Below are 26,386 nucleotides of genomic sequence, written 5' to 3'. Positions count from 1 at the left end.
TATTTATTTTTTGGCTTCGGCCCCCCAGTTGTCGGAGGGACAGCAACCCGGCCCCCGGCTCAAAAAGGTTGCCTACCCCTGTTTTAACCAATCATGCTGTGTATCTGATCCTCACACTTTCTTAGGTTAAGATTAGCAGGGAGAGCCCAGTTTACAGATCTATAATTTCAAGCAATTCTGGACTTCCTGATGTTAAGAGCTGTTTGACAATGGAACAGACTACCTCCAAAGGTGGTGGACTCTCCATTTGCAGTGTTTAAACATGAGTTGGATGGCCATCTCTTGTCAGTGCTTTGACTGTGTATTCTTGTATAATGGAGTTATACTAGATAATCTTTTCATTCCCTTCCAGCTCTGTGATTCTATGATATTTTTTTTAAAAAAAATCTTTACAACAGATTATAAGAATACAATACAAGATATAGAAAACAAAGAAAACTATATAAAATACAGAAAAAGAAATAGAAAATGTCCAATCTTCCTCATAATTGTTATATATACACATACATACCTTAATTATTTAATACCTCACACCTATACACTTACGCTTTCTTTCCATAGTACATCCTTACTAACAATCAAACTCAAAGGTTGACACATCATTTTCCCCCTTGCAAAAAGTCAAAAAGGGCTTTCCATTCTTTAAGAAATGTCACTAATGATCTTTCTCTAATCAGTATTACAATTTATCCATTCCTGCTAAGTCTGTCAGTTTCAACCACCACTTATCCATGGCTGGTAAATCTGAATTCTTCCATCTTTGCACATTTGATAAACTTGCTGCTTTTGTCATATATTTTAGTAGTCTTCCATGAGTCTTCTCCTAACATATGTCCCAAAATAAACTGTTTGAATTGTAATTGAATCTTAATCTTTAAAATCTTCTGCAGCAATTTATGCATTTGGATCCATTTTTAAACGATTCTTCATGTAATTCTATGATTCTATGACATAATGACACAGGATGACCTAGCTCTTGGAAAAGTTACTTTTGCTAGGACTTACAGTTGTTTAGCCATCTTGAACACTAAGAGGAAGATTGAAATAAATAAGTCAGATGAAGAATTATAGGAGTTGAAGTCCAAAATTTATTTCTCCCAAGCTCTGAGTATGTTATACTTGGCTACAGACAACTCATACTTACAATCTGTTTCGCAAACAAAATGAGATTTGACCACTTGGTTAGCTTTATCCCTGCAGAAAAGAGAGATTCCATGTTTTGATGGATCTTTCAGTCCTCAGAGGATCTACTAATGTTTCGGTATATGTTCTTTTTCTTTCTGATGACTTTAGGGTGAGCCAGGTCCACCTGGTCAGGTTGGACCGGAAGGTCCAGGTGGACATCAAGGGACTCCTGGTTCCCAAGGCTTGACTGTGCAGGGTCCTATTGTAAGTCATGATCTGTTTGTTTTCTTTTATCCTTTGGGTTTTGCTGACAGTTTCAAAACCTGGCACAAAACAGGCAGTTGAAAAATAATATGGAAAACTTGGAAGCGTGACCACCAAAGGATTTTGGTAATATTGACCCTAGAAAATAACTACAGAGGCTTCTTGGCATCCATTAGGGTGTGGTTCCAGGATCTCCATGGATACCAAAATCCATGAATACTTAAGTCATATTAAAAACAATGGCATAGTAAAATGCTGTCTCTTACATAAAATGGCAAAATTGAGATTTGTTTTTTGGAATTTATATATTTTAAAAATATTTTCAAGCTGTGGATAAAGTATCTGTGGTTATGGAGGGCTGACTGTACTCCAAGCTTCATATCAGTTGGAATGTTTAAAACGTGAACAGGGCTGTACATATAGAGAACGACTCCTGACTCTTGCAAGAAGAACATGAGAGGGTAGAGAACAGCCTTCTCATTAGCAGGTTATGCCAGTTTTGATTCTCAGTTAAACCCATCTTGTAGCCCTTCCAAGAAGCCCTGAAGGTTAGGTTTACCCCCTTTGTTAGAAACATAGAGGTTTTCACCCTGTTTTCATCTGTGAATGGCTGGAAATTAGAGTGACCGTGCTCACCCCAAACATATATAATTTTTGTTCCATTCTAATTCAAGGGACCACCAGGTATGAAAGGGGACAAAGGAGACAATGGCAGCCCAGGAATACAGGTAATTGGAGCACATACATTGTTTGCTTTTTGATTTCCAGGGATCCAAGTTGTGCCTGATAGTTTTCCTAAGCAAGATTTAAGATCTGTTCCAATAGCTTTCTATCTCCACTTTAAACAATGCTTCTTCTTGTAAGGGAATCCCATAGCAGCACTTTCCACTGGTTTTGTATCCCCCTGACTCCCATGCCTTGGTATCTGATGAACATTAATAATCTGAAGCCTAAGACTTGCTTCAGAAAGTCAGTAAAGAAACGGTGTAGATTTTGCAGATGGATCAGCTAAAGTGAAAGTGTATGTGACTTTGGACAAGGATGAACAGCAAACAAATGGTCACAAGAGGGAGAACAATGCAGCTCGGCAACATACTTGCTTCAGAGGCACTTTTCATTCTCCCAAATGGGAAAAAATGGAAATGTAAAACACTGCAGAGTGTGCCTGTATTTAGAGAATGGAAAGAGGACGTTACTTGTCCTTGTCCAACATGCTGGATGTCTTTTCAGTAGTGGTAGTCTTCTTGTCAATTAAGGCAACTTCTTCACCTTAAACTGAATAACATTGTTTGTGACACCTTAAGTAGAGATGCCACCATATGGTGGAAATAACTACTGTATATTCCCATGTATAGTTCAGAACTTTTAGTCAAAAAAATCAACCCAAAAAACCTTGGTCAATATAAATACTGTGCTTTAACTCTTATCAAAAAAAGGAACCATCCTCTTCTCTTTATAGAGTAGTGAAAGGTGAGAGCTTAGTCTACCCCAGGAGGATCTGAAAAAAGCACCATAACTACACATAGTAGCCAGGTGCTCCTCATCAGTTTGACTGAATAACCAGGTGTTTTTCATTGCTTTGACATGGAAGCATGGTTCCTGAATGACAGTTCTGTTTTTCTTCAGGGTCTGATGGGTCCCCAGGGAGCTCCAGGGAAAGATGGAATCCAAGGGTCAAAGGTAAATGTCCAGATACATTTAAATGCTACAAAAGTAGGTTTCTTTTCCACACATGGCCTTACTCACTAGCATAAAGGAAAGCATGGTGCCCTATAATAACTCTGGGATGAATTGTGGGTGCATCATGAATATAGGAGCCAAGGGTATAAGATGGAGTGAGGGACAAAATGAGGAAATCACCACCCAACTATTAGCTAATGAAATGGAATAAGTCAGTAGAAATTGCTAAAGAAGAAGAAGAGTACAAAATTATAAAAGATACAATTAATATGGTTCTCCACATCAAAGGAAAGGGATTTTGAATAAATGATAACCTTGTTCTCTAGGGATGTGGGAGTGAAAGAGGGAGAAGGTCATAATAGAAGGAACATTAATATATGGGTTATTGGCATGATTTATTTGATAGTTATATGCAAAAAGATCTTCATAGACTTGAATATACCTTCTCAGCCCATGCTATCAACTTCTTTCAGTTAGTCTCAAAAGTGCTACAAGAACCCTTTGCATACTGATTTTCCTGACTAAGATGGCTGTGTCTTTTAACTGACAGCTTTATGTTAGTACTAATGGTTTTGTATTACGTTTTGGGTACATCGATTATATACATCTATTATCTGTATGTAAAAATAATGATGGTTAATTGTCCCTCAAATTCAATAAATAAAAAATGCCACTCAACTAAGAATTCTGCCTCACCACATGAAATTGTCCTTCAGTTCCCAATTTTTGAGCATTGCAGAAAGTGAGACATTGAAAGCCATTTGCCCCTAGAATTCATGCTTTTGCTGTGTTTCCATTCTCTGGGTCACTTTGCCTGCTCCTTTTCTTTGGATTCCTAAACTGAATTTCTAAATACTTAACTGAAAGTTTAAAGTACTGCAATGCTAGAAATTTGGGGACTGAAGGAAAAATTTCAACAATTGGAAAGATTTCCTATTTGAGAAAAATGCCCCCTTCCCCAGTACCTACACCACTGATAGGTGCTGTGATTGTTATTATTATTATTATTATTATTAACCTTTATTTATAAAGCGCTGTAAATTTAAATTGTGATCACTGCAGATTTTCCCATCTTCTTCCATGACTGAGTCTTGGTTTACTCCTCTGACTTGATTTACAGGGTGTTCGAGGACTGGAGGGCACAGCTGGACCACCAGGACCACCAGGACCAAGGGTGAGAGAGGTTTATTTCTCGGTCATGTGAAATAGAAAATTTACACTCCAGAGGATTGCTTCCAGGAATAGGTTGAGCTGAGTTCCCTCAGGTGGGAAGGAACAGGCTAAAAAGAATAACACGCTTCATGCCTTCATTACTGTGGGGCAAATGTAACATCTACTTTCAGCAGCTGTTTAGCTAGCTCTGGAAAGCCTCCTGGTCATCTCCTGTAAGCCAGATTTTTAATCTGAGTGCCCTTGGGGTGTCACTGTCTGTCTCAGAACATTCTCCACCCTTTGCCTCAGAAAAGGTAGGGCTGCCATTTCAGATTTCAGTGGTTGTGCAGGGAGGCAAAGATATTTTAATAGCAGGGAGCCATGAACCTCAGCCAGGTTTAATAGCTCACTTTGGGATAAATTCTTGGTTGAGCTGCAAGAATAAATAATAGCATATTTTAAGAGCATTTTAGTAATATTTTATTTATTTATTTATTTATTAAAAAACCCTCACTTCTTTTTGTTAACCCTTTTGCAGTATTTTCTGTGTTGTTGTTCTTACAAGTACAATATACAAGGACAGCTATGAAGGAACTAGATAAAAATCCTCATATGAAAAGACATATTATTAAATATCAAAGTCAAAATCATTCAAGCCCCAATATTTCTGATTTCTGTGTGTGGTTGTGCAAGCTGGACAGTGGGGGAAGCTGAAAGAAAGAGAAACATTTTATTTGAAATGTGGAGCTGAAGAAGAATTCTATGGATAATGTGGACTAATAAAAAATGAATAGGTCCTAGAGGAAATCAATTCTTAGAAGATGACGAAACTGAAGTTGTTATACTTTGGACATGTCATGAGAACACATGACTCACTGGAGTAGGCAATAATGTTTTGTAAAAATGGGAAGCCAGTAGGAAAAGTGGAAGACCACATTACAAATGAATTGATTCAGTCAATTAAGCCACAGCCCTGAGTTTACAAGACCTGAGGAGGGCAGCTGATGCCCTGTCTGCATGAGCCAAATATGGATGTCATATTGAGGCTGGAGTAAGCTTGTTTTCTGCTGCTTCAGAGAATAGAACCTGGAGCAATGGATTCAAACTATAGAGATTCCACCTCAACATTAGGAAGAATTTTGTGACAGTAAGAGCTGTTTGATGGTGGAACATATTGCCTTGGAGTGTAGTAGAGGCTCCTTCTTTGGAGGTTTGTAAAGGCTGGATGGCCATCTATCGGGGGTGCTTTGATTGTGTGTTCATGCATGGCAGGGGGTTGGACTGGATGGCCCTTGGAGTCTCTTCCAACCCTGTGATTCTATGAAATAAACAACCTCCCCCAAAACTCTTGTTTGGAAGACCAGGTGATGCACAGCCCAAACCCCAGTTCTAGCACAAACAGACCAGATGACGGCCGGCATGTTCAGCACCAGGTATGCTGGATATGCCCCTCTAACTGTGGGTTTTAAAAAGCCCCAGTTGACCCAAATCTTCTTGAAAATCCAGAGCCCTCTGTTCTGATGCCCTGCTGTGCTACAGCCATGGCCGCCGCCACTGTGGGTAGCTTCTCTCTGAGGTCAGAACGAGGCACCCAGTGATAGTGGCTGGGTGCCTTGTTCTGACCTCAGAAGCGGGTGACTCACCATGGCAGCAGTGCTAAGCAGCACAGTGGGACACACATGTGAACAGCTTCCCAGTGTCAGAATGGAGGTCTAAGGTAACAAAGGAGGGGCAGAGCAGCTCTGGAGCCAGGATACTCTGATTTGCCCCCAGAGTATCCTGGCCAGTACAGACAGAACTTTGGAGGTCTGTCATACATAGTTCTGCTGTAGGTGGAAGCCAATGGCAAACAACAAACAAACAATGTGCAAAGCATTCCCATCCATCCCATTCTCAACTCCTTCTTCTCCCTATGAAGTAAATTTATTTTGGAGTTATTAGCATCGACAAGTGATGCAATAAAAATGTTATGAACGGCTGATTTCCCCCATACTTTAACAGACTAATTTTGTGATATCTTTACTTCAAGAGTTCAAGATTGTATATATGTTTCCTCTCCTGTTTTAGCCTCACAGCAACCCTGAGAAGTGTTTTGTAATGCGTTCAAGAAAGAATGAGTCGGGTTGGAGGGAAGAAGGGCTGGGGGGGGGGGGGAGTTAGCCAAAAGAAAGAAATGACAGTGGGTGAGAAGAGAAAGAAAAGGAGAAGGTAGTGTGTCAGACAGAAAAAAAGAGCCTCAAAGAAAGCTGGCTTAAGGTAAAACTCTGTATAATGAAGCCATTAAAAATGGAGGGGAGAAAATATCCCTTAGCACCACTCTTAGATATACAGTTCTGACCTACTCTCTCGCCCCTAAATTGCGACATTAATAGGAAATGAAGTGAGCATGAGTCACATATGATATACTTTTCACATTATTTTCCTGGCTTGGTGGAGCATTGACATGAGCCTGGGGAGTATAATTCCCTCCCTGGTTTTGCAGGCTGGTTTATTTTGAACTTTAAGTAGTGGCATCATCAGTGGTTGCATCTCTCCATTCCTGTTTGCAGGGTTTCCAAGGCATTGCAGGTGCCAGAGGCAACCCTGGGGAAAAGGGACCCCCAGGAGAAGTTGGACCAACAGTAAGTCTTCTCCACTTTCCTTATCCACTAGGGTGAAGAACTAAGGGTATTCCAAAAAGGCCTATTTATTTTTACAGACATTTATGGCATAATTACTAATGGTATCACATGCTCAAGACAAGGATGTGTCTAATCCTCTGGACTGAGGGACACTATAAGAACAGGCACATTTAATCAATAAGTAACAGTTGCTCACAAAAGTGGATATGCCATTTCCTGTTACTGGCAGATTGTTCTAAGGGCTTTTGAAATGCCATAAAAGTTCAACAATAGTGCTTTGGGCAATAAAGTACCTGCCTCCCTCTCATCACTGCTTTATTTTCCAATCATAGTTAGCCTACATCTTGATGGGGGAAAATGTCACTAAGCTCCCAAACGCACTGGTATAGCACTAGGCTGAGGTATATATTCTAAGTGCAGTAGACTATCCTGTAGCTATTGTAGGATTGCACGGACATGTGGTGTTAATGTCTTTTCCTTTCACTCTTATCTACTTCTCTCCATTCCAGAACAGCCAAGGTTTTTTGTTTTGTTTTGTTTTACATTTATTTATTTATTTAACTGCATTAACATAACTCTGTAATTGCATTAAAAGAAACAAAACACACACATACAATACACACAAACACAAGCACAAGGCATGCTGAATAGGGCATGAGGCAGGGAAGCAGGAATTTATGGACAAGGCTGAAAGAGCGCATGAGGGGCCAGCAACAGCCCAGTCACACCAATGTGGTACACAGTGTTCCTAATCTGGTATATATTCACTTTGCTTCATTAATGCAATCATGGCAAGAAAGAGGGAGGGCATGTGATAAAGTCCTAAATCACTCTTTTGCAATGGTGTCTCACTTAGCATTTGTGATTGGTTATGTTGTGCGTTGTTGCACACTTATGGTGACATGACTTAATTGTTAATTATTCCTCATCTGCAAGTATAGAACTCTTTCTCCCTCTGTTGAGAGGAATTACACCAATACTTCTCAAAGTGGTAGCCCATGGTCTGCTGGTCTGCAGACCATCTGCTGCTAGTCCCTAAAGCATTCAAAGAAAGCACCAAACATGGAGTTGGAATTGTGTTATGAGAGGAGGTGAATTATATTTTTGAACAAGAACTCCTACCTATGAATGTCTCTGCCTTCTGTGCTCAGGAATGTGTTTACATGTATCTTCGGGGGGCGAGAGGTGGGAAGTGTTTCTTGTTCAGGAGAAGCAACAGACCTGTAAAGGAAGCTTATTAAAAACTTGGCCTTCACTTTAACATTTGCCTGCAGGGGTTTGTGAGAGGTTTTCAGGTTTATCCTTAAAATTCCAAGCCATTGAAACTGTGGCAGCTGTTAACATGACCTTTTCATTTTTGTTTGCTGCCCTGAGTTTAAGATATATACACAGAGAGAGAGAGAGAGAGCACAGTTCCACTCACTGCCCGTCTGTTTCCAGGCACAGTTGACCTATACAGCCTTATATGGTTCAGGTCCAGGTTATCAGAAGGGCCATACTCTCCTGTATGAACCTGCCCACATTTTTAAATCTGCTGGGGAGACCTTTTTCTGTTAATTTTTCTGTTCAGTTCTTCTGTTAATTTTTAGCTAAGTTTGTTTTAACTCTTGTAAATTGCCTTATTCTCTAATTGGTAAAATTACACAGCAGCAGCAGCAACAATGAAATGTTTTCCCTTTTCTCTTTCTCTTGCAGGGGCTGCCTGGTCCAAAAGGAGAAAGGGGAGAGAAAGTGAGTCTCTTTGGATTTCTTTTTCAATGTTCTTTGGTGGTTTAGTTGGGCCAAGCTCATGAAAGAAGGTGTGCTAAAGTGATGTACGAGCCACAACTACTGTATCTAAAGTAGGGATGCAAATCTTTGACTATTTAGTGGGAGGATGAACAATTGCCACAATTTTCTCCTCACTACAAGAGAAAATGAAAAATTCCTTGCAGTTTTCACGTGGTACTTGCACTTCTTGAGGCATTCTGAGAAAGAATTATGTGGAAAAGTACATGTAGAGCTTTTTTTGAAGGGAAAAAGGTAGGGGAGGGTTTGGCTGAAAGCACTGATACACATCCCCCCACCCCCCACCCCCCGGCACTATTTCTAAACATGGTGCAACTTGCCAGTATGCTCTTCTTTTCCCCTGGTATCTTGAAGGCCTGCAACAGAAGTTACCCAGCTACTCTTGATTTTATATGATCCACCAGTTTCAGCATCCTGTTTGTATCCTGTGATGCTAGAAAGGGAGCATTGCAATTGTTAGAAAGCATGAACAGGGGAAAGGGACTCACGACATTTTCCACTGGTGACTTTGACGTTTTGCTCAGTATTTCCTACCCAGAGGAGCTAGAGCAAGAAAGTTTGCTTCCATTTCTGCTCTTATTTTGAATTGGCTTTACAATGTTGACTTGGCTTCATGGCACTATGTAGGAGAAGAGAGTGTTCTCACATTTTATCTGAGTAAGAGACGGCAAGCCAAATAATTGGAGTGGGAACAATGTTTTTGTGACACCTTCAACATCTTCTTTGAGGGCTTAAATACCCTAAAGGCACCAGATTCCATGTGATCTTGGAAGTGGAGCAAGGTGAACCTTGGTTAGTACTTGGATGGGAGATTGACAATGAATACCAGATGCTGTAGGTTTTATTTCAGAGGAAAGAATTGGCAAGACCACCTCTGAGTATTCCTGGAAAGTGCAGTTTTCTCCAGCGATTTTCCACTTGGGGTACCAGGAAAGGGGTTAAAAATCAGCTCATCTGTATGTCTTCACAACTTACCAGAAGGTGGGACCCATGAGGCTATCACATCACCCCATACTTTTTTTTTAATATTTGGGATTTTTCTCCTTAAAAACTCGTCAATATTAACTTTTTTATTGTTGCATGAGCGAAGAAATGAGACTATTAGAATACAATACTATTAGGAAAACTGATAAGAAACTGCCCCCATATTGGTGCCTATTAGATGTGTTTTATTGTAACTGTCATCATACCTAACCATCCCAGCCATTGTGGATTATGAGATTTGTATTCCAAGGTATTTGGGGAGCACCAGTTGAAGAAGACTGCCTTATGGAATCTCTTCCATAACTCTGTATGTGGTAATTGGTAAAAGGTACATGGGATTGTACCTTGTGAATTGTGTGAGTGACTTGTGGATTATATAGTTTTGATAGATTCACTCTGCAACTATCATAAGAGATGAGTGTAAAATTTTTGCTGCCATCAAGAGCAAGAACAAATCCTGTCAAACTAACTTTGTATCTTTTGGTTTGATCAGGTCACTAGTTCAGTAGATGACAGGAATACTATGGATGTCATTTATCTGGATTCCAGCAAAGCATTTGATAATGGTACTTCAGTTAGCAAACTGACTAAATATGTAATAGATGGAAATATCACCAATGACTCAAAAATGGCTGGAAAACTATGCTGAAAGAATTATCCACAGTGGCTGTGCTTCAGATTGAAAGGATGTCTCAACTGGTGTGCCAGAGGGTTCTATCCGGGGACAGATACTCTTCAGTATGTTTCTCAATGATTTAGATGATGAGGTAGAAAGAATCCTTGTCAAATTTGCAGATGATACAAAACTGAGAGGGACAGCTAACACATGGGAAGATAGGAACATAATTCAAATTCACCTTGGTTAACTAGAAAACTAGGCAAGAATAAATAAAATGAAATTCAATAGGGACAAATGAAAAACTCTACATTTAGGCCACAAAAGCCAAATGCACAGGTGTAGGATAGGGGATACTTGCCTCAGCAGTGCTACATGTGAAAAGGACCTTGGGGATGTTGTTGATTCTAAGTTGAACATGAGCCAGCAGTGTGGTGCTATAGCAAAGAATGTGAATGCAGTCTAAGCCTGCACTAACAGAAGCATAGCTTCCAAGTCGAGGGAAATGATAGTCTAACTATATTCTGTATTAGCTGGGCCTCATCTGTGTTGAGTTCTGGACACCTCATTTTCAAAAGGATATAGACAAATTTGAACAAGTTCAGAGTAAGACATGGAGAAGAAGACACAAGGAGAGGTTGAAGGAGCTGTATGTTCAACTTGATGAACAGAAGATTGAGGGAGGAAATGATCACACTCCTTAAAGACCTCAAGTGCTGCTCCCAAGAGGAGGGTGAAGGCTTGTTCTCTGTGAATGAAAAAGAGCATCATTGTAAAAAACAAGAGGATAAATTAGAGCATTCAGAGTATTAACCAGCTAGCTGCAATTAGTTAATTAATCAATTTGCATTTATCTTGATTTGAGGAACAACTAATCCACAATAACTCTATTTCCTTTGATTAGAAGGAGCATCTTGACAGAGTGGTGTGGCAATACCTGCTGGGGATGCTATAGCTGAAGTTCCTGCATTAAGCAGGGGGTGAGACCTGATCACCCCTTAGCGTCTTCTAGTTCTAGGATTCTATGATCTTATTTTTCCACTATTTTATAAAAATGAACACCCAAAAAACAAAACCATCCTGCTTTATTGAATTGTATTTCCACTAGGGTTTCCTTTCTGATAGGTTTTTCAGATGTGATAGCATTTTTCATTTTTATTTTCTGGGCACCCTGCCCAGTTTTTGTTTAATTTTGTGTAAAGACTGCACAAGGATCCAGACGGTGTCATCAAATATCATGCTGTTTGAAACAGAGCTCAATTTTCATTTTGTTATGAGCTTTTGTGGATAATAGCAATGTTTATTTTTGAGTTGTTTTCTGCATTCTGATTCTTTATTATCTGCCACAAGATAAATATGGGTGGGTGGGCAAAATGTGTGTGTATAAACAGAGGCACAGAGAGAAAATGATGCCACTGCAAATAAAGTCTGTTTATTGACTCACAAAGGGAAGACCATTGGAATCAAGCTGCATTAAATATTCAAACATGAATAAATTTCAATAGCAGTATTTGTTCATATTAATTTTAAACATCAGAATTCTGGCAGAATATCACTTCAGGGTCCCTATATATGTTTGTAATTGTGTTTAGATTTACTGTTGCCCTGGGTAGTATCTTATGAATACAAAGATCTTATGGGCAGGTTCACAAAAGGATGACTGATGTTTAATAAGAATGTTTTATGTGCCAGAATTAATATGAAAACAAGACACATGAGTAGAAGTTTTTAAAAAGGTTCATTGAAGAAAATGAATTGCTAATGAAGTGACTACCTAGGCAGAATCTCATAGGGATATATCCATATTGTAGTTATCGGCGTTGAATGGCATTATTTCTGCAGTGCAGATGCAGCCTAAGAGCATATGACTTTCCCAAGTCACCCAGTATGTTTCTGAGACCATCCGGAGATGCAAACCTGGTCTCCCAGAGTCCTAGTATCTCATCAGACTGCAGAAATAAAGCAGTATGACATCACTTTAACTGCCTTGAGTCTATCTTTTGGGATCCTGGCACTTGTAGTTTGATGAGATATTCAGCCAGGAGATGTAAGAGAGCTCTGGGGTCTCACCAAACTACCAATCCCAGAATTTCACAGGATAGAGTCATGGCAGTTAGTGGTGTGAACCTACTTTATTTCAGCAATGTAGATATACTTCTAGTCTAACTCTCAAACAAGCTCACATACCTCTAATGGATATGACATATGTCACAAAGGATACGTCCATGCATTGGTGGAAAAAAAAGGTATAGAGCAAAGGTTGCATGCAGATATCCAAAGTCTCACCCTAGTTGTCAATAAAAAAGAGGAGCAGTAGGGTGATGCTCCATTACAACAGCATCAAATTCCACTTTTTCAACAGGAATGAATGTGCTTGGAGGAGCTTGTGCATTTCTGTGAGAGGGACTGATCTCCTCTATGAGTTTCTTCCACAGGCTTGGATGAAAAACTATTTAACAGATATGGAGAATAAAAAGAGATGTTGAAAGCCCAACAATATATTTACTTATTTTCCAGATAGCTCTTTCCACATACTGGAAATGGATTTATCCTCAACAACAGAAATTCTATGTTGTTGTTGTTATTTCTATCCCACCTTTTTTCCAGATTGGGACTCAAAGTGGCTTGCAACAATGTTAAAAAATCCACAGGATATAAAAGTTAAAACAAGATTAAACAAGCCAAAACATTAAAACCAGATTACACTAGACATCATTAAACACCACACACACACACACACACACACACACGTCTAGCACAATTAGCAATTTAATTTTTATGTTTATTATTTTTATTTTATAGATTGTATTGGAATAATCATTCCACAATGCATACATATATCACAGGGTTAAGTGTACATAATGATCTGCACACAGAATCACAGACGAAAGCAAAATACCTTCTATGCTGCTGCAGTTAAAGATTCATAACCCAGAGCTACAGATCTGTAACTGCTCAGTATTCAGTAAGCCTCTGTAGTCACATAAATGCCTTCTCAAGCTTACCCTAACAACCAGGAACTGCATCGAGGAAAGAATGACTGTTCAACTGCTGATCAGGTTGCAAAGAGGATATAATTTCCAGCATCTTCCCATTAGCAAGTGAGGCTGTGATGAGTGGCATACCTAGTATATTTGACAACCAATGTGGATCATTTTTAATATCCCCCTTCTATCTTCACCAGACTTTTTTGGGTCTGGCAGAGCTGCTGGATGGGCAGGAAAGAGAAGTGAACTCATTTCCCCATCTGGCCAGCACACCCAGCAAACCTGGAAAACAGCCCCTTCCCACCAGTGCACTGGGTGACACACACAGCCCTAGTGACACCCCTGGATGTGACAGAAGCAGGATCCCATCACAATTCCACCTTTAGTCTCTGATTGAAACGAAGTTCCATTTTTAACAAGGTAGCTTGTGAAAAGATATTCAGAAAGTGCACTTTTCCAGATATGCCTCTGTAGTTGTGTTAACTCTTTTGGTCAGAATAATGGGAGTTGTAGTCCAACACATACAGACAGCATCCAGTTGATGGAGGCTTTGACTTTGGTCTCCCCTGGACTGTGGGATCTCAGAAATTCATTGGGGTGGGGTACATATTCACTGCTGACCCCAGACCTTTTTTTTGCCCATTACATAAGGTCCATATTCCCTTTCAAACAATGTAAGTGGAAATCCACAAGTGTAAGTGTTGCAATTGCAGTTGTACAATCATGGATGACATACTGTATAACTATTTCTCAGTACCTTCAGTGTGCCACTTGATTCAGTGGCATTGCAGAGGTGGGTGCTGCACATTCTCCACTGCACAGTGGGACAAGAAACAAATGCACTGGCAGACCAACAGTAGCAGTTGGTTCTTTAATATCAATATCCATCAGAAGAGTCAGGATAGCGCAACCATCACTTCAGTACATGTGTGCATATTTACGCTATACAAATGTCGAGTAGGGTCTCAGCCTTTCTCTTTTCTTCGTTCTTCCACAGTTCTTGAATTCAAGAACCTTTAGTGCTTGCTCAAACCTTAATGAGCAAATTATAGAACAAATACCCTGCATGCCTTCTCCTTCCTAATGCAGCAATCGAAAAGAAGAGTTAGTTTCTCTCCTTGGGCTGCTTCTGTAGTACATGTGTCGAGTGTTTAGAACAATTTTCTTTTCTGCCTTTCCCCCCTTAGGGCGAAGCACAGTCCTTGTCGACAATCTATCATCTAGTTAATCAGGCTTGTGAGCGCCTGATCCAGTGTGAGTACAAACCTCTCAATCAAACTGAATAACCAGCTTGCTTCCCAGTGCAAGCCTTCTCTCCTACAAATGCTTCTGTTTCTACTGCTGTATCATACACCGCCCAGGCCCGTTAGCTTTGTCTGAACACCCATCACCGCTACAAATTCATTGCTTGGATTTCTCGAGTTTGGGAGGAACCAGAAACATGCTGGTTGGAGGGTTTGGGGAGTTGTGGTCCTGAAAAGGAACTTTTCCAAGGTCTGGAATTAGGTAGCTGGGGATATGTGTATGTGACTCATTTTGCTATGGAGACAGACTTTAATAATCTGTTCAGTACTTTGTTTCTGGCAATGTGATTAAATTCAATATATTAACATGCTATTTCCCACTTCAGTGAATCTCATCCTGGAGCATTTGCCATCATGTCAGCCTACAGCAGCTCTTCCCAAATGCCTAACAACTGATATGCACCCCAACCACCCAACTCCCTGAATTTATAATTTATACTTAAGCACATATGTTTCTTACAACTATAGAGCTTTAATACTAAAATGCAGAACAATAAGCATTTCTGATCCCACAGAGGACTGTTCAGTCTGTATTTCTCCCTGGGTTCTTTCATTCTACACAGTTATATCACTATTATTCTACTTCAGTCTACATCCTGTGGAGTGTGGGGCTTGTAGTTTGAAAGATAAATATAAATACCTTTCCCTAAACTGCAAGAGAACCCATGTGGTGTAGTGGTTTGAGTGTTAGATTATGACTGTGGAGACCAGGGTTTGATTCCCTGCCCATCCATGGAAACCCACTGCGTGACCTTGAGTGAACTGCATCTCTCAGTCCAGAAGACACTGTGATATTTTCATCTTGGGGTCACTATAAGTCCTAAACAACATGAAAGCATACAACAAAAACTGAATACCCCAGGATCCCATAGAATGGAATCATGGTAATTAAATCAGAGTAATAATGCTGATATCTTTTTTTGATCACCTTTGAACCCATCCCACTTTGCTTACATCATTCTTAAAATATACTTTATATTCTTAAAGAATGGCACAATGAATCAGATATATTGGTATTCATGATTATGCAGAATCTCTGGGGAGCAACATGAATAATTATAAGGTACCCCTGAGACCCGCTGATGATGACCAATAGAAAACTTGCTTGCATTAGAATAGAATCATAGAATTGGAAGAGACCTTAAGGACCATCCAGTCCGACCCTGTTCCATGTAGGAATGTACAATCAAAGCACCCCTGACAGCCAGCCTCTGTTTAAAAACCTCCAAAGAAGGTGACTCCACCAAACTCCAAGGGAGTGTGCCACAGTGCACCTGTAGTAGCCTGAGTGTCCTCATGATGCTCCCTAGAGTGTCCATGCTATGAGCATTACTACTGTAATTCCTTGAGAAGATTACAACACACTGCTTTAAAATCACGTTTAGACTTGGGGAAAAAGTGGCTTTGGTTATACTTATCTCATAATACTGCCTCCAACCCATAGCTGCTGCATCCCCCAAATGCAGTTAGGGCACCCCTTTTCATTGATGGGGGAAACCCATCAATAACCTCCCAGTCACGCTAGTTTCCAGGTATGAAATATCACTGACAGGGCAATTTCAATATTGGCAGTTACATGGTGTCAGTTTCTTTTCCTCTCCCCCTGTCCCCCCGCTCCCTCACTGTTCCCAAGTGACCTGGTTGTTTGTTGTTGTTGTTTGTCTTCAAGTGATTTCTGATTAATGGCACCCACATGATGCACCTATCATGAGTTTTCTTGGCAAGATTTGTTCAGAGGAGGTTTGCCATTGCCTTCCCCTGAAGCTGAGACCTCTTGAAGTGCTGTAGTTCCATCTTATGGAATTTTGGGATTTTTAATTTTACAAAGCATTTAGCCTTCTCTGCCAAAGAGTGCTGGTGCCTCACATAACTACAAATCCCAGGACTCTATAAGGTGGAGCCATAGCACTTAAAGTGATGTCAAACTATATTATGTCTATAGTGTCAATGCACTCTAAGATGGTGCAAGTCCAACTTATGCCATCATAACTCGCCAGGATGCCAACCGATATTTGTTGTTCTAGTAGTAGTAAAAAGCCAGTTATCTGAAGGGCTCTAAGAAATGCAAGGAGCAGAATGCATTTTAAGAAACAGGGAGGAGTGTAATCCAGAATGATTGATTTTCTTTCTTTTGCCTCTCTGACTTCAGCTCATGTGTTGAAGTTTGACTCATTCATCCATGAACATTCCCGGAAGCCTGTTCCCATTTGGGAGGATAAATTGAAGCCAGGGGAACCTGGACCGCCTGGTCTCCCTGGGCCCCCTGGCATGAAAGGAGAAAGAGGAGAAGTTGGGATGCCTGGGCAGCCTGGCAGAGATGGATACCCAGGAGAAAGAGGTATGAAAACAAGTCCTTGTGTCAGGGCTGGGCAACTGTGGGAAGCTAGGAGACTGCATTGGTCCTCCAGGAGACCATGGAAGGTAACACAGCCCACACTGCATTTGCCCCCAAATGTCCCCTGTAGATAACGGAGAACACTTTTGCCATGCTTTTGGTCCTCCCCACCAGTTATTTTATGTTCAGGAAAATCCTTTACACTTCCTGATTTATGAAAAGGCCTAAAATGACCTAGGGGGAAAACATTGTGAAAATGCCCCCCATCCTCTAGAGGGCATCTGGGACAAAAATGATCTCTGGAGGGCCACATGCAGTCCATCCTCACCTCATGCCATTTTCTTTTCATGCCTCCATAGGACTCCTTCCTATTCCATGTACCTCTCTGCAGTGGTATAGGAGAATTCAGTACACATACAATCAAGGCCATGTCTGCATGGGCCAGAACACTCTGGGAACAGCCTGGTGTATTCAGGACTCAAAGGTGCCCTTATGTCCCTCTATTACCTGGCCTCCCCAAAGGGATGCTAGGTGGCTGTTTGCATGCACATCCACCTGTGCTGCCTGGTACTGCCAGTCTGAGTCACTCCCTCTGAGATCAGAATGAGAAGCTCTATGTTGAAAACATGGCTGGGCACCTTGTGAGCGACTTGTGCCAGTGGCAATAGTGCCACATGAGAACAGGCAACTGGCATCACTTCAGAGGGCTCCAGATTTTCTTGGAAGTTCTAGATCAGAATGTGAGTTTTTAAAAGCTCCCCTTTTAAAGTGAGCTTGTAAAGGAAAGTATATCACGTATTCGGTATTGAGCTGGCTGTACATCATCTGGACAGTTTGCACCAAAACTGGGGATTGGGCCCCACATCATCCTGACATTGCTGTGAGGACAGGGAAATGATGTGATATTATCAGAAACACACACATCAGTGGGCTTATCACACTTATATCTTGCAACCTCTCACTTAAATTCCAGCTTGGTTTATGATAGCCAGCTGGAGAAGACCTCTCATCCTACTCTATACTCTCCCCCATCCAGCTCCCAAATCTCTTTCACTATCCATACCAGCAGCAACAGCCAATCCCAGGAAAGTTACTTTTGGGTCTCAAACTTCCCCCAGGGATATCATCTTTTAAAAAGTAAACTTTCCAACCTGTAGGTAACAGCAATAGCAATAGCAATAGTATTTACATATCTATACCACTTGGCACTGAACTCAGCACTCTTTAAGCAGTTTACAATCTGTATGTCAATTGCCACAGCAAGCTGGGTACTCATTTTACTAACCTATGAAAGGATGGAAGGCTGAGTTAACCTTCAAGCCCTGGGACTGGACGCACAACATTGTGGCTGCAGTACTAGTATTTAACTACTGCACCACCAGGGCTCCATGTGTGCCAGTCCAAACATGCCCTGTCCACCCAGTGTACCAGACTGCAAGATTTTAAAATAGCTCATGGGAAACATAGTTTTCAGTTGCAGTAGCCCTTAGGAAACTACATCTCCCATGGCCAGTCTGCAAGCCTTTAAATCCCTGCAGCTATCCTTCAAAGAGGTTACAAAGAATCATAGAATCATAGAATAATAGAGTTGGAAGAGACCGCAAGGGCCATCCAGTCCAACCTCCTGCCATGCAGGAAATCCAAATCAAAGCATCCCCGACAGATGGTCATCCAGCCTCTGTTTAAAGACCTCTAAGGAAGGAGACTCCACTACACTCTGAGGGAGTGTGTTCCACTGTTGAATAGCCCTTACTGTCGGGAAGTTCTTCCTAATGTTGAGTTAGAATCTCTTTTCCCATAGTTTGCATCCATTGTTCCGGGTCCTAGTCTCTGGAGCAGCAGAAAACAAGCTTGCTCCTTCCTCAATATGACATCCCTTCAAAGATTTAAACAGGGCTATCATATCACCTCTTAACCTTCTCTTCTCCAGGCTAAACATCCCCAGCTCCCTAAGTCGTTCCTCGTAGGGCATGGCTTCCAGACCTTTCACCATTTTAGTCACTCTCCTCTGGACACGCTCCAGTTTCTCAACGTCCTTTTTGAATTGTGGTGCCCAGAACTGGACACAATATTCCAGGTGGGGCCTGACCAGAGCAGAATATAGTGGCACTATTACTTCCCTTGATCTAGACACTATACTTTTATTGATGCAGCCTAAAATTGCATTGGCCTTTTTAGCTGCTGCGTCGCACTGTTGACTCATGTTCAACTTGTGGTGTACTTGGATTCCCAGATCCCTTTCACATATAGTTTCATTCAGCCAGGTGTTGTCCATCCTATATCTGTGCATTTCATTTTTCCGCCCTATGTGCAGTACCTTACATTTCTCCGCATTGAATTTCATTTTGTTAGCTTTGACCCACCTTTCTAGTCTATTCAGGTCATCTTGAATTTTGATCCTGTCCTCTGAGGTATTAGCTACTCCCCCTAGTTTGGTGTCATCTGAAAATTTGATAAGTGTGCCCCCAATTCTGTCATCCAAGTCATTAATAAAGATGTTGAATAGCACTGGGCCCAGGACAGAGCCCTGTGGGACCCCAGTGGTCACTTCTCTCCAGGATGAAAAGGAGCCATTGTTGAGCCCCTTTTGGGTTTGGCCGGTCAACCAATTACAAATCCATGTAACAGTTACCTTGTCAAGCCCACATTTTACAAGCTTGTTTGCAAGAATGTCATGGGGAACTTTGTCAAAGGCCTTACTGAAATCAAGATATACTATATCCACAGCATTCCAAGGCCCAATTTAGGAAGGACCTTAAAACCTTCCTATTCCAACAGGCATTCCCCGAATAAATATCCTGTGGGCCTCCCTCCTCTTTCGTGGCCAAGAGGTTGGGCTATGGGGCTTTTTACTGTTGGTTTGCTTTTTATATTTGTATTTTATTTTATTTAGTGTGTATTTTAATTGTTTACTTGTTGTGTTTTATGTGTTGTAAGCCGCCCTGATCGAAGGAAGGGCGGCATATAAATAAAAATTTTATTATTTATTTATTATTCCCTTCATCTAACAAGCTGGTAATTTTATCAAAAAAAGAGCAACAGGACAGCATGAACCTCAAAGCATCCAGAGTAACCTGAAAGGCTAAAGAACCCATAATAGCATTAAGATCAGGACAAGCCACTGCAGAGGCAAATAAACACCAACATCCAATATTTCATTAAATACAGGGGTAAATAAGGATGATAATCAAAATTAGACTCTGCAGTTTTAATCAACAGCGCACAAAGTCAAATACCGATCTTACCCAATTTGCATAGCTTTTTTTCATTCAAGGCACACTGGTTTGTGCTGTCATTAAATGACACACCAGCATAGTGTGGATGGTTTCTTGGAAACCTCTGATGGACCTGCTGTAATGCCTCAGGAGTGAAGCTATTCTTTCCTTTCTGTTCTGCATGACATCACGTATTTCCAGAAGTGGAGTTGAATATAATGGGCTTCAGATGTACACTTTCTCGCCATTCTCTTTTAATTCTCACTAATTTGACCCTAACTTTTCTCAAAGCAAAGATAAATAGCAAAAATACCTGCTGTAGATCATGGATGTGCAGATCTATAAAAGCTGAGCTCATGGGAGATCTCATCCACCTAAAAGCTCTCTTAAACCTCATTCCCTGCACAGAAACGCCTATCAATTTATGTGTGCATGTGTTTTTCAGATAAGCACATTTTTGTATGTACATACCTACTGACAAAAGCATGCTTGTGTGTATTTTAGAACTCTTGATTTTTTTAAAATAAGGTGCACATGTTAACAAACACATTTCTCTTTCACAGACCTTAGTGCAAACTTGGAAATGCAGTGGTTTCTGACCGCTGATTGTGTCATCCAGTGTTCTGGTCTGGGAAGCAGATAGTAGAACCACCCATTAAAATAAATCTAATGGAGTCACTTAGAAGAATGGGAGCTATAATGAACTAGCTAACATAGCATCTAAGAAGCTGATGCACTAGTCAGGGAGTTCCTTCAGCTCTCAACTGAAATTACTAGGTGGCTTAAAAGCAAGCCCCCATTTTCTTTTGGTGTTAGGTATCCATAATCATTATGGTGAGAATAATACTGAGCTAATGACTGCTGCATTAGGATGGTGATGAAGTATTCTGAGAGCCTGGAATCCCGTCTTTTGGAATACAGCTCCCAGTATCCTGCAACGTATATGTTTGTATGTTCCAACATTTTACAGATCAAAATGGGGACATGTGTGGTCAAGTCACATCAGACTGTGGTCAAGAGTTATTCATGAATAGCAACACACAAGTAAGAGAGGCTTGCTTTTGGCAAAGACAAAATCCACCCCATCTTTTCATCGCCCTCTCCTGCTGAATTTATTGAGGGTAAACTATTTTTGCACTTTGAACTCAGTTTGCATATACTGAAATAAGCTGAGGACAAAGGAGGAAAGTGGAAGCCTAAGAGGGAAACACTGGAACATTTTACAAACAGTTCAAAAACTAGGATGACAGAAGATTAATTGGGACAGTCCCAACCAAATTGAGAGAGATGGAAATATGTATGTTTTACACATGAAATGTCACAGGTTCAGACCCCTGCTTCTCCAGGTAGGGCTGAAAAAAAGAACCCTGTCTAAAATCCTGGGAAACCTATGGTAGTTGGTATACACAGGGGGTGTGCATAGTGCAGCATATGGATTGCCTTAAGCCACTGGATTCCACCTTTGTGACCCCTGAAGCCTCCTTGCAGTTTCCTCAAAACCCAACCCCACCATCTTCTTTATAAAATATGATTTTTTGGGGGGGGGGGCATGCAGAAAGTCTCCCAAATTGTCAAAATATGCCAAAACAACAACAGCCCATCCCCATAAGCACACAATAAGCCATACTGCCTCCAAATATTTCTGTCTTCTTCTGCAGTCTCATCTCAAAATTGTAATAGGAAGTGATGCATATTCTTTGAGACTGTAAGTGATCACTTGTTTGGCCACTTATCCATTCTGGAGGGTGAGATGGGCAGAAGGGTTGAATGTATTGTGGACTATGCATTCTGTCGGCCTTTTCAGTGGGGCTACAGAGAAAAATGGAAGTATTTTGGACTGCTATAATGGGTACAGCCATGGAGGGAGTTGATAGGAAACTGTAGCTTACTAATCCCCAGACAGTACTCAAAGCATGGAATGGTTCCATTTTTGGACTGAATCTTCTGGAATCCATGGGATGTGCAGTTTTAAAAAACTTTTCACCTTTCTGAGGGTACTGATCTACATGGATCCATGGTTTCACCCAGTAGAACGGATCCTTGGTATTTACTAGGGTTTGGTCCCAGGACCCCATAGGGATACCAATATCCATGAATGTTCATGTGCCCTTATATACATTGGCATAGTAAAATGGCAAAAAACAAGTTTTACTTTTAAATACTGTATATATATTTAAGAGGTGAATGTTTGAATCCGCAGATACAGAATACATGGATACAGAGGGCTGACTGTAGGCTGTAGCTACAATAAATTGCATCTGCCTTGAAAGTGTCTAAGTGATCACTTGGTTGGCCACTTATCCATTTTGGAGGCTGAGATGGGCAGGAGGGCTGAATGCATCCTGGACTATGAAACATCAAATGGTATGATTCTGTCCAGCCAGTGCAAAGATGGTGGTATTCTTGGCTGATAGTTTTTCCAGCATAGGAAAGAATGACGTGAGAAGAAGCTTATCAGACACCACAGCAGGCACACACATACTGGTTAGTTTTATTTTTGGACTGGCTCTCTTCTGAGCTTTAGAGAAAGAGAGAAAAAATGGCTTATCTCTCTGCCCTCTTGGCCCAGAGCTAAAAGCTGTCCTGTTTTATGAGGAGGCGGTATTACCGCAACTCTTTGTTTTACTGCAAATGCCGAGTCATTCTGGCAGCTCCTTTGGTTTTAATGCAAGGATTAAGCCTCCATCTGTTCAAGGACCCCTCTTTAGACACTGCTCCAGAACAGCACAAGCTGTATTATCATTAGAGCTGAAGGGAGTTGGTTCAACATGGGGGTGGAGGGAGAGCAAAAAAGCTATCCGAGAGAGCAAAGACAGATATTTCAGCTTCCTCCATTAGCAATGGTTTTGCTCCTAATTACAGTCAAGTGTCCAAGAGGGTGCTTTAATGGGCAAGCTTGAGAAAGTGGATTGCATCCCAACCTGCATCTATCAACCTGTGTTTTCCCCCACCGCATGCCCACTCTCTCCAGAGATTGCTTACAAAAACAACTGGTTATATCAATGCCTTATAGGAAGTCTCTACAGCTGAGTTTGGAGTAGGTTGATGGGGTAGAACTAGGTTCTGTAGTTGCCATTTCATGGTCTTACAGATTGATTGTGAAGAGGAAAAAGAGGATGAAACCAGACTGACAGCCTGCTAGTTAAGAACTTAATAAATCTATGTTGATCTCTAGCTCCCCTTTGAGTAAGATAGCTAGTTGGGAAGAAATGGAAATCTAACACTTCTCAGATAAACTGTGGAGGTGGACTAGAGGCATTTGGAGTTGTTGACAAAAGCAATTGTAAAATGCTGCAGATGGTGCTGCAGGGAATGAAAAACACATGAAATGGGTTAATTTGGCATGCTGCTGGGAAGGATTTAAAAGCTGCATCATGGATAACAAGCTGACATGAATCAACAGTGCGTTATGCTACATAGGTCTGGTTTTGTTTTGGGTTGTTCACATATGTTTATGTCCTGATTATGCTAAGCATCCAAAGAATATTCACAATTGTTCTCATCTTCAATGAGAAAAAGTGTCTCAACCTACTGAGATAACCCACCAAAAGAATAGTCAACCATTTATGTACAAGGACTCTGTGCAAACATTTTATTTGCTTCCCAAATGTTTTGTGCACAGAAAAGAATGTCTGAGCAGAAGACAATGTATTTTGCAGGAAATGCATGGGCTTTCATGCAGTTCCCATGCAAAATGTTGTTTCTTTCCACAAACTGAAATTTTCATACAAAATAGGTCTCAAAATGCAAAAACACCCCAATTAATGCACAAATCTCTCATAATCTTGCCTAGTGGGGAGAAAACATTTGACATTCTTTGTTCTTGCATGTAAGAATTAATTATATCACATCTTTAGATTGTGCCAAGAGTGATCACCACACATAAGCAATCTTCTACATGTCTTGCCAATGTGCACACGTCTTGATTTGCAGGACCATCTGCAAGATGAAATTCATTTGAATAGTGTTAAACAGGCTGGGTGGTGGTCATGAGGCTGATGCAGGTAACTTCCATATCTCTAGAAGAAGGATGCTGTATGGTATGTTGTACGAAGATAGATGTGGATATATTTAGCATAGAGTAAAGGCTTGAAGTCTCCAGTTTTAAGGCATTCCTATATGGTTGGAAGTGCTCAAAATTATGCCAGCCTTTATTTATATTTGTTTTTTCAAATATCAGGTGGATACCTGGGGAATATGGAAAAAAGAATGACAAGATGTCCTATAGATCTCTACAGAGATATAAATGAGGGAGAAAATATCGGGCTCATTTCCAGAATAACTCCTGCCCCTGTTTGCATTATTATTAAAGTTATAATAATACCGACTTAACCTGGGAGATTACCCTATTTAACTGAAATAGAGCTTAATTTAGAACAGACATGCATGTTGTAGCATTGGAAAGAACAAGCTGAAAGATGTAATGGAGAATTCCATATACGACACAAATACAGCGCTAGGATTCAACTTTAATTGCCATAAAGGGTGAGTTTCCCTTATTTTGAATTTCAAAACCTAAATTACTTCAGAATCGAAAGTTTTCCACGTGGGTGGCTGAGATTGTGACATCCTTATCATTTTGAGAAGATCTGCAGTATCTCTCTAACTCTATTAAGGGATTTCTTAAGATTTTTTTATTCCACTGGAACTTTGGAAAGTGACTCCAGAGGTTAGAAATAGCCCCCCCCCCCAAAAAAAAGCATTTGAAGTTCATATGTGTGTGTTTTTTCCCCTCACCCTACAGGTGCCCCTGGACCCAAGGGGGAGAAAGGTTCACTTGGCGCAAATGAGGAAGGCCTTCCAGGACCCAGAGGTCGAACAGGTACACTAAATCCATCCTTGGTGCAGAAAGATAGCATTATTTCTCCTATCTCCAAAAATAAAAATTAAAAAATTAAAAAAAATGCAAAGGGAGCTTCAGCATTATCACAGTAAAATGATATTTGTCTTTATGAGAAAACACAAATTCTCACAAATACAGGTTGTGAAAAGGACCATGCTAAAAAGTGATTGTTTAAAACAAACAAACAAACAATTAACTTTGTATGGTGCAAGCCTTGGGGCAGTGACTCCCATTGTGGAAGAAAGGTGGGATATAAATCCTTGAAATAAATAAAATAAATAAATAAAATCTGGAAAACACCTATGCCTAAGACTCCAGAGAGCAGCTGCCCATTGGAGTAAACCAGATCTGGACAGCAGCAAGTCTGGGAGCCAGTTTGCTGCCCCGGTATCCCTCATGACAACACAGGCTACCTAAAATGTCAAATAATGAAACCAAAAGTGACTAGAAGGCCACTGCTGGTTTTGAAAAGTGTGTGTGTGTGTGTGTGGGGGGGATATTCGAAAGTTTAGGGAGGTCTTATGGCCTATGTAATAGATGAATTAGAATTCCTAGGTCTTCCAGAAGTGGCAGTTCACCTTTAAAAACATGCCAAGAAAGTAGTGATCCCTGGAATCCGGAGGAGCCGAGGGGAATGGAACTAGCCTCAGAGCAAGGCCTGTGGTGCTAGGTCTGGACCTTGCCTAAGCCGAGAGTAGATAGATAGTGCCAAGCTAGAAGAACAAATAATCTGATGTTGTAGAAGACACTAAAGAAGCTACTCTAGCACAAAATACTGTTGTTGTTATGTGCCTTCAAATAATAATAATAATAATAATAATAATAATATAGTTTATTTGTATCCCGCTTTTCCAAAACCTGATCAAAGTAGACTCCAATTTATGGCAACCTTCTCCTGGGGTGGGGGAGAAAGGTTGGCAAGATTTCTACCAAGAAGGTTTCTACCAAGAAGGTTAGCCTTCCTCAGAGGCTAAGGCTGCATCCACACTGCAGAAATAATGCAGTTTGACAACACTTTAACTTCCATGGAATAATCTCAATTGTTCTCATCTTCAATGAGAAAAGGTGTCTGAACACAATGAGAAAACCCACCAAATCTGCTGCCATTCTGCAGAATTAATGCAGCTTGATACCACTTTAATTGTCATGGCTGCATTTTATGGAATCTTAGGATTTGTAGTTTGCCATGACACCAGACCTCTCTGACAGAGAAGACTACATATCTCACAAAATGTCAGATCCCAGAATTGCATAGCATTAAGTTACAGTGGCAGTCAACCTGGTGCCAAAATGGATTATTTCTTCAATGTCGTTTCAGCTTGAGAGAGTGTGGCTTGCCCAAGGTCACCCAGTGGATTTCCACAGCTGAGTAATGATTTGAACTCTGGTGTTGTAGAGTCCAACACTCAAATCATTATGCCATGCTGGCTTTAATGACAACAAGGGGTGGCATTAAAGTCATATGAGGGAGT

General features: G+C 40.7%; 1 protein-coding gene across 1 annotated transcript in view; it reads left to right on the top strand.

Moving 5' to 3' along the window:
* The window catches only part of COL20A1 (collagen type XX alpha 1 chain), a gene marked incomplete at its 5' end in the record, with an annotated part of 150,872 nt that overhangs the window by 121,457 nt on the left and 3,029 nt on the right, over nucleotides 1-26,386 (top strand). The window contains 9 exons of the mRNA XM_089518465.1: nucleotides 1,294-1,389; nucleotides 2,064-2,117; nucleotides 3,016-3,069; nucleotides 4,190-4,243; nucleotides 6,771-6,842; nucleotides 8,538-8,573; nucleotides 14,405-14,471; nucleotides 16,671-16,859; nucleotides 24,816-24,893. Of these exons, the coding sequence (XP_089374591.1) occupies nucleotides 1,294-1,389; nucleotides 2,064-2,117; nucleotides 3,016-3,069; nucleotides 4,190-4,243; nucleotides 6,771-6,842; nucleotides 8,538-8,573; nucleotides 14,405-14,471; nucleotides 16,671-16,859; nucleotides 24,816-24,893 (700 nt within the window). The remainder of the gene's footprint in view (nucleotides 1-1,293; nucleotides 1,390-2,063; nucleotides 2,118-3,015; nucleotides 3,070-4,189; nucleotides 4,244-6,770; nucleotides 6,843-8,537; nucleotides 8,574-14,404; nucleotides 14,472-16,670; nucleotides 16,860-24,815; nucleotides 24,894-26,386) is intronic.

The sequence above is a fragment of the Sceloporus occidentalis genome, unplaced genomic scaffold (assembly GCF_023333645.1).
Source record: "Sceloporus occidentalis isolate IW3139 unplaced genomic scaffold, rSceOcc1.0.p SCAF_3, whole genome shotgun sequence".
Taxonomy (NCBI): Eukaryota; Metazoa; Chordata; class Lepidosauria; order Squamata; family Phrynosomatidae; genus Sceloporus; species Sceloporus occidentalis.
The sequence above is the reverse complement of the archived record's forward strand: the minus strand, read 5'-3'. Positions and strand labels throughout refer to the sequence as shown.